This window comes from Panicum hallii, chromosome 5 (genome assembly GCF_002211085.1).
Source record: "Panicum hallii strain FIL2 chromosome 5, PHallii_v3.1, whole genome shotgun sequence".
Classification (NCBI taxonomy): domain Eukaryota; kingdom Viridiplantae; phylum Streptophyta; class Magnoliopsida; order Poales; family Poaceae; genus Panicum; species Panicum hallii.
In genome coordinates this window covers 49,050,784-49,059,055 of record NC_038046.1, presented here as the reverse complement: position 1 = coordinate 49,059,055, position 8,272 = coordinate 49,050,784, and the positions used below count along the sequence as shown (strand labels likewise).

The 8,272-nt window shown below is 47.3% G+C and overlaps 1 protein-coding gene across 1 annotated transcript; it reads right to left on the bottom strand.

Moving 5' to 3' along the window:
• Positions 1-2,930: 2,930 nt before the first annotated feature.
• On the bottom strand, positions 2,931-4,254 carry LOC112893900 (putative methyltransferase DDB_G0268948). The gene is made up of 2 exons (XM_025961426.1): positions 4,015-4,254; positions 2,931-3,775 (listed from the first exon to the last, which is right to left on the bottom strand). Exons 1-2 carry the CDS (start codon positions 4,162-4,164, stop codon positions 3,134-3,136), a joined length of 792 nt encoding a protein of 263 aa, XP_025817211.1. The 5' UTR covers positions 4,165-4,254; the 3' UTR covers positions 2,931-3,133.
• Between the last annotated feature and the right edge of the window lie 4,018 nt (positions 4,255-8,272).

Genomic DNA, 8,272 nt, shown 5'->3' with positions numbered 1-8,272 from the left:
GAGGCTGATCACCCATCATACAAAAATCATAGAGGCAATGCCACAACATTCTCCACCATATGGTCATGCTGTCGCACAAGCTCATTGTCCGACATGTTCCGATTTAGCATTGCTCTCAGGAGCGCCTCTGCGATAGCCCTATGCCTCTCCTAACCGCCTGCATTACCAATAAATATTTATTGTACTATTTAAATTATCGAATATGAAGATCGTAAAAGATACTACTCTAACTCGTGAAGCATATACTACTCTAAATTGTGAAATGACTACCTGAATACAAACAGAAATACTACTATGAAATTATGAAAAAATACTACGTAAATCGTTTAAAACTAGGAGGAGTAAGATTCAAAAACTAATTATCAAACTTGTTTACAATTAAGAGGAGTAATATTCAAAGAAGTAATCACCCTGTGCATGCATCTGCCCCTGAATCCTTCTAGCTGCGGCTTGTCTAACAGAAGCACATACTACTCTAAATTGTGAAATTATTGCTCGAAATATGAACAAAAATACTACTCTAAACATGAAAAAATACTACATAAAATTCTTTAAAATTGAGAGGAGTAATATTCAAAGAAGTAATAACCCCATGCGTGCAACTGCCCCTGAATTCTTCTTGCTTGCAGCTTATCTAACAGAAGTACATACTACTCTAATTGTGAAATTATACTTTCTGAATATGGAAAAAGATATTACTCTAAATTATAAAAATACTACATAAATTGTTTTAAAATTAAGAGGAGTAATATTCATAGAAGTAATTATCAAAATTGTTTAAAATTAAGAGGGGTAATATTGAAAGAAATAATCACCCGTGGATGCACCTGCCCCTAAATCCTTCTGGTTTGCAGGTTATCTAACAGTAGATTCCTAAACGTGCGCAGAAGGGGGAACCTAACCTGCATATCTTCATCCCTGCAAGGATCCTGTATACGTGTGCAAACAAGGACACGTTGTTTCTACCATGGACCAGATGTATCGGGTGGTTTCTGCGTGGGCGCACTGTACGATTGTTCTAATTAACGGTTGATTACATCTTAAGAACTGAAGAGGACCGCTATGGGTTGAACAGGCACGTAGGTGTAGTTGAACTCACCTGGTATAAATGTGCGGCCGCGTAATCATCGATTGCGCCACCTGGCTTCTGCCAAGGTTGAGCGGACGGCCAATGGCTCCGACTAGGTGGCGGCGGTTGTGGACAAGCCCCACCGGGTGGAGTACACCTGAATCGTGGCTATGCCTAGCTGATGATGACGGTGGCAGCATCCCAAATGACAGCTTGATGAAGCATCGAGTGAGGCAGGGGGCGTGGGGGATCCGGCGTCGTGAGTCAGCAGGTTCGTCGGAGCCTCTGGAATGAGCCTCTCTGGCAAGTTTACCGGAGCCCTTCGGTGGTGAGCGAGAGAGGGGATGGCAATTAATGAGGGAGAGAGGGAATCAGGGGAGAAAAGGCTGTGGTTGCCTTTGCAGCGGGAGATATTTATGGTCCAAATCCCAAGTTTCAAACTGTCCCCATTCAAAATGAGCAATTGGGCAACGTGGACTGTAAAAGGTTCTGCATCTAATTACGCATTTAGATGGGAGTTTTCACTATATCTGTGGTGTGTGTTCTGTCACAAGTTGTGAAATTTATGAGCATTGATTGTGGTGGTTACGTTATTTTTAGGCCTTTGCAGTTTTTTCTAGCTCACCGGAGCAAGGGGCGGCGCCGCCGTGGTGCTGATTATTATTTATCTCGCTGGGTATCAAATAGACAACATATATATATATATATATATATAATCAGTATGGGGTAAAACTCCTCCAGTTTCCTTTAAAAAAAAGAAAGCGCTGCCAAGCTTTAGGAGAACGAGCAGAAAGTAGATGAATAGGAAAGTTGATGAGTCGGCTATATGCTTTGAGTTGAGAGACAATTAGAGGGTGCAGATTGCGTTGGTCCCACCTTGATACCTCGGAGATGTTTACTTATGAAATCCACGAGTTCTTTTAATGAATGTTTTTTTTCTTCCATTCAGATATTTTTGTGCCCACAATCTGATGGGAAAAGTCGTAGCTACTTGGGGAAACATGCTTTATCAAGCTTCAATCAATTGTAAATACATTTCCATCCTATATATTTACCTGCGACCATCATTTTCATCCATAGACTGACGGTGACCGTAAAATTGGAGGTGACAGTGTACTACATCTTTGCTATATCATGAAATAAACTTTTATTTACTAAATTTTCTATGAATATAGAATTCTTGTTTACTAGATTTCTTGAAAATAGGTGCCTGGATACGTGCACTCTACTCGTATAGAAGATAAAATAGACTTTTGACTTATAGGTGAAGATGGTCAGTGCGTCTCTGTTAGTCTAATTCCATTCAGGGAGCATCTCTCGTCGCCGCAAGTCAAGAAATAAAAATAGATGCAGCTGCTAGCAGACTGGAAATCAGGAAATTGGACAGATTTCTCAAGTAAAAGAATTATAGCCGCCAACTGAGTAACTAATGTGGCCAGATCCATCCAAAGACCAATTAATTTACTCAGACTGCACCAGCAGAAAATGAAAAACTCATGTTCGCTCTTGTTTTTCTTGACAGTTTGCCTCAAACGGACAGTGGAACCGGTGAAAATTCCAATCAAGCAGGCTAAGAGCAACTTCAGCAGACCCTCTAGCCTTCTATCTCATATTTAGAGTGTTAAAAAAGATACACTCCAATACACTCTCCATTAAACCCTCTGTTTTGAGGATGCCTCTAAGTCCCCTCCTCCACCCTCCATTCTTAGAAGGTCTCTAGTAAGCCCACTTAGAATTAAGAGCTATTGCTAGAATTAAAATAAATATGGAAGCCTTTAAAAAATATAGCCAGCCTCAAATTTACACTAACTAGTTAGTTTGGATACTCTGTGGTCACAGTACATTGGTGAAAAATACACTCTGACAAATAATCTTTAATACACCGAATAATAAATTGAATTAAAAAAACTGCATTACAATTATTTCAAATACATTCTGAACCAAAAAGTTGTACAACAGTCAATAAAAAAGAAACCTTTCTATAGAAAGGTTATCAGCACAAATTCCTAGCAGTCTCGCCTCCTCCGATATTGTATCCATCGTCAATTTGTTCTTTCGTGCATCTCATTCTTGGGCCCTCACCTTGCCGATTCTGAGGAAGATTGGGTACGTCACCGTCTTCACCTCCTTCGCGTCTCCGCCCCACGCCGCCTCGAGCTCGTGCACCGTCGCCTCGTCGAGCAACTCGACGCCCCTGTCCTTGGCCGTCTGGTACGCCGACCATGACGTGATGTACATGAGGTAGTCCTCCAGGTCCATCCGGCGCTCCGTGGAGAACTCGAAGGGGCCCGTGTGCGCCTCGCCGTCGACGGGGTCGAAGGGGAAGTCGGCGCCGCGGTACTCGTCGTCGACCATCCGGCGGTTGGGCGCCCAGTGCGGCTCCGAGCCGTGGTAGAGGCGCCAGAACACGGCGTCGACGGCGGCGCCGACGCGCGGCTCGGTGTAACACCAGGCGGCGAGCACCCCGCGCCCGGGGCGCAGCACGGAGCGGGCCTGCGCGTAGAAGTTCGGGAGGTCGAGCCAGTGGAAGGCCTGCGCGACGGTGATGAGGTCAACGGAGCACGGCGCCGCGACGGCGTCGTGGATCCCGGCGAGCGGCAGGTCAGCCGGGGTGTGCACGTAGCGCACGTTGGGGAGGGGCGGCGCGTAGGCGAGCTGCTGCGCGCTCGTGTCCGTGCCCACCACGGCCTTGTACAGCTTCGCCAGCTGCGCGTGCACGGTGAGATCGAGCAGGTCAGTGGTCAAACAAAAGAAAATGAGCTTTTGGCACGTGCCAAGCAAAGTCCACCGCTCAATCAGTATCTTACTCGTTTTCCCTTTTGACCAGCTTTAACAAGAAGTAGTCAATTGGTCTTTTAAAAAAGAAAAGAAAAACGAGAAGTACTCCAGCCAATAATCATAAACTGAATGGATCGGAGAGAGATCGGAGGCAGCTGCTGACTGACCGATGCTGCAGCCTGGCCGTTGCCGGTGCCGACGTCCCAGGCGAGGTCGCGGCGGGGCGTCTTGCAAGCGATGAAGTCGAAGAGCTCCGGCGGGTAGGACGGCCGCGTCGCCACGTACTGCTTCGCCTGCTTCAGGAACAGGTTCGCCATGTTGGCTAGTTTCGGCCTGTTGTTTTCTGATCTCTCGCAATCTCTATCTAGCTTGGAGCCAAGTAAAGCTGCTGGGTTCGTCTTGGTCTTTCGCCCGGGTTGCAGTGCAGCGAGGGTGAGGGATGCGCGCGCCTACTTGTAGTGCCGCACCGACAGCGACGTCGGACGGGGGGCTGTTTCTTGGCAGGTGCGCGCAAGCCGGGGAGCGTTTCGTCTCGTGCTTGACTTGCGCCGGAGGGGGAGGCTCTTTCTGGCGCCGGGTAGATTGGCCAGCGACCACGGAGAAGTCACAGACTTCCTTCTCAAGCCAGCTATCAATTGATTGTTACCACGTACAAGGAAGAACGTGCTAAAAAAAACGCGCGCGGGCGGCGGAGAAGAAGAAGAAGCATACGAGTATACGACATTCGTGCGATGCGACGCCGCGGCGACATCCGACATGGACACTTTGACAGTGGCCGGCGAAGGTAGCAAGCAGAGGCCAATTCTCAGTTGGGTATGCAGAAAAAGGCAAGAAAATGAGTGAGAGATACTGTAGTGCACTGGCCTGAAAGCTCCAGAAACCGCGCGCAAACTTCGAATGCTACTATCTGTGGTGACCGCTGCTTTGCAACTTTGTTGCGGGACCGCATACGAGTCAGGGTCGCATCCCATCCACAGTATGCCTGCATGGAGTTGACACGAAGTCCGCCGTGGGGTCGAAGGAATGGGCCGGGGGAAGAATTTGTTTCTTCGCTGTTGTACATCATCATCTAATGTCTTGTACTAGCAAATACTTTTTTAGCAGTAATTAGCCTATAGCACGAGACAGTTTCCTATAGCCAAGTTGTAGTTAAAATTTAAAAAATCAAATGGTGACATTTTTCATAATTTTCTACTCTAAAAAAATAATATCTATTAATGTTGTTTTTCATCAATTCTAAAATTATGGAAATTAACTTAGCAATTATCTGCGATCCACTTTCGTGAGAGAATTACAGTTGGTTACCCATTGGGCAAAACCAGTTATTGCTGATAAAATTGAAGTTTCCCCAAGTCGTCTCTCATATTTATCTTTTTTCTTCTTTTTGGTGTAAAGCCTTGTAAACCCCTATGTGCATATCCATCCTTATATATAAAAAAATGGGTAAGGAACTCCTCTGCTGATTTCCTTAAAAATTTATCTATAATTTTTAACCTAAATTTAGCTATTTTTTATTTATTTTACATGAGCACTTTACATAGGTGTTTGCTTCTCGATTCATGTGTAAAATGAACTAATTATTGTTTGTAATTGCTATGTATAAAGTTAGCTATTTATTGGTTGTGCTCTAATTAAATGGACTCTTTACATGGATGCCGATATTCACGGGTGGAGCTCGGACCGCTGCTTAGAGCAGGTACAATAAGGCCTAGTCAGCTGGCTATAAGCTTTATTTTATTATATTTATGCTGAGGTGGAGGAGAGAAGAGAGAAGAGAGAGAAGGAGCTGGTTGTAGGATAGTAGCCAGATCATAAGAGCAAGAACAATAGTTTAGCCCGCTGCCGACTACAAGAGTTTGCTATGTCATCTAAAATTAATATTGTAGTCAACAAATATAATAGATCGGCTATTATGTTGGCTAAAAGAGTGTTGCGTAATTAATATTAGATTCACTTGCATACTCTCATTTTCTCACCTCAGTCTGGAAATTTGTGCTATAGCCAGTTATGAGCTGGCTACTATCCTACAGCCAGCTCCTTCTCTCTCTTCTCTCTTCTCTCCTCCACCTCAGCATAAATATAATAAAATAAGGCTTATACCCAGCTGACTAGGCCTTATTGTACCTGCTCTAACTGGCTATAGCACAAATTCCCAGACTGAGGTGAGAGAATGAGAGTATGCAAGTGGGTCTAATATTAATTACGCAACACACTTTTAGCCAACATAATAGCCAATCTATTATATTTGTTGACTACAATATTAACTTTAGATGATATAGCAAACTCTTGTAGTCGACAGCGGGCTAAACTGTTGTTCTCGCTCTTATCGACGCAGCTCCGCCTCGTATTCAGCTCCACCCGCCTATGCCCTACCCGGCATCTAGCAAGGAGGTGGTGAAGAGGAAAATGTCACATGGCGGTGGGAGTGAAACCACCGCTAAATTAACCATGTGCACTGCTCAATAGGACTAATATATTTTGTTAGGATTATATAGTGAATTTGAGCTTAGTTAGTGGAAGAATTAAGTAAATTTCTTGTATGCTATGAAAATTTAACTCATCCCTTATATACCACTAAAATTTAGACCATTCGTTCAGTGCTATTAAAAATTTAACTCCCGCCCATGCCATTACCGTTAGTTTTTTTTTCAGATTCATACCGTAACGCCGTTAAAATTGCTCTGTCTCCTTCCGTCATGACGTTTTTACCCCTCCCCTTATCCACAATCTCGAACCACATCTCATTGTCTTCCCAAAATCATCCCTCCCTGCCCCGCCGACCGCTACCCCAACGGCGAGCGCACCTGCGGCCCCGCACGGTGGCTGAGCTCCACTTCCGGGTGCCCGGGTCACGGCTCCTGCCCCCGCTCGAGAAGCTCGTAGCTTTCCAAACGACAACAAGGTGGACAAATTCTTGCGAGGGCCGGCGGCGGCGCATGCTCCTCCCCGGCGGGAAGGGGCCGCGGCCGCCGGCGCTCCGAGCGAGCGGGGAAAGCAGCGGTGGCTGGCAGCTAAGCGAGCCAGCGAGTCGGCGAGTGCCTATCGTGACGAGCCGCACTCTCGCTGGCACGCACGCCAAAAGGCGACGATTCTCGCGCGCCCCCGCCCCTCCAAGCTCCATTCCCTCTTCTAACGCACGCACAGCAGTTCTCCTCCGATCCGTAGGCAACAGCTCGTGCCCCCTATTTTTCTACTAGTTTCTTCCCCAAATCAAGCAGCATTCTCCTCTCCAATCCGAGCTCCACAACCAACAAATCCAAGCACGCAAGCAGCTACCAGTAGCTCCAAGCTTGTAGTAGAGCAGCGCCGTTGGGCGTGTGCTGCTGGCGGCGGCCGCCCCATTGGCTGCTGCCGGAGGTTCGGGGTGCGGTGCCGTACGCCAAGCTGCTGCTGGCACTGGCTGTAGCTGTCGGCCCTCCCGGCCCTGCCCTGAATCTTGGATGTATTGCAGGGAAGAGAAGAGAGCGAGGCAAATGTGAGAAAGTGAGAACAGAGGGAGCCGAGAGGTGGAAGAAAGGTGGGGGCCCACGGTAAGTGAGAGAGAAAAAGAAAGAAACCTGTATGTGTGGCCTAATGAGAAATGCCGGGGGCTAGCATGGTAATATCTCATGACTTGTAACTACGCAGTGACGGTAATGGCATGTAAGGAATGGAGTTAAAGTTTGAATGGTATACAATGGACGATCTAAATTTCGATGGAATAAAATTTTTAGTAGTATATAGGGAAGTTTCTTAAAATTTATCTTAACACACTAACACTAGGAAAAGCTCACCATGGTGTAGCCCCGGCACCAACCGATGACACGGCACCCTCTATTCCCCGACAGCAGCCGCGCCTGCCTCGCACGTCCAAAAAAAAATGGTTTCATAGCTATAAACCAAGCCATGCCTCAATCGAGAGAGGGACGATGAGATGATGATGAGAACCTACCTCATCACCGGTCAACGTTGCTAGCCATTTAAGGCTGTATATCGAGCTGGCTCGGCTAAGCTCGAACTCGTTAAGATAACGAGCTAACTCGACTCGATTTGTTATCAAAGCGAGCTAGAAGTTAGGCTTGGCTAAGCTCGACTCGTTTGCCAGCTCGAGCTGGCTCGTTTAGCTCGCAAGCCAGCTCGATTCAGAGCTTCGCGTCAGTCTTTCATATTTCCTCTTCCCCTCCAAGTCATCCTGCTGGCTTGCTGCCTCTCCATGACCGCGACATCCAGGAAGCAAGGGGCCCAGTAGGGCGGGGCAGTTGGCCATCGAGTAGCTAGAGCGTGGCATGGGCGCACGGTCATGCGGCGCTCGGGCCGCAGCGAGGCACGGTCACAAGGCCGCAGAGAGGCACGCGGCGGGCGGGACCGCGGAGAGGCACGCGACGATAAGGCCGAGGCGAGAGGAGGCGTGCGGCCGGCGTGGAAGCCGCGGCGCTACTACTGCCT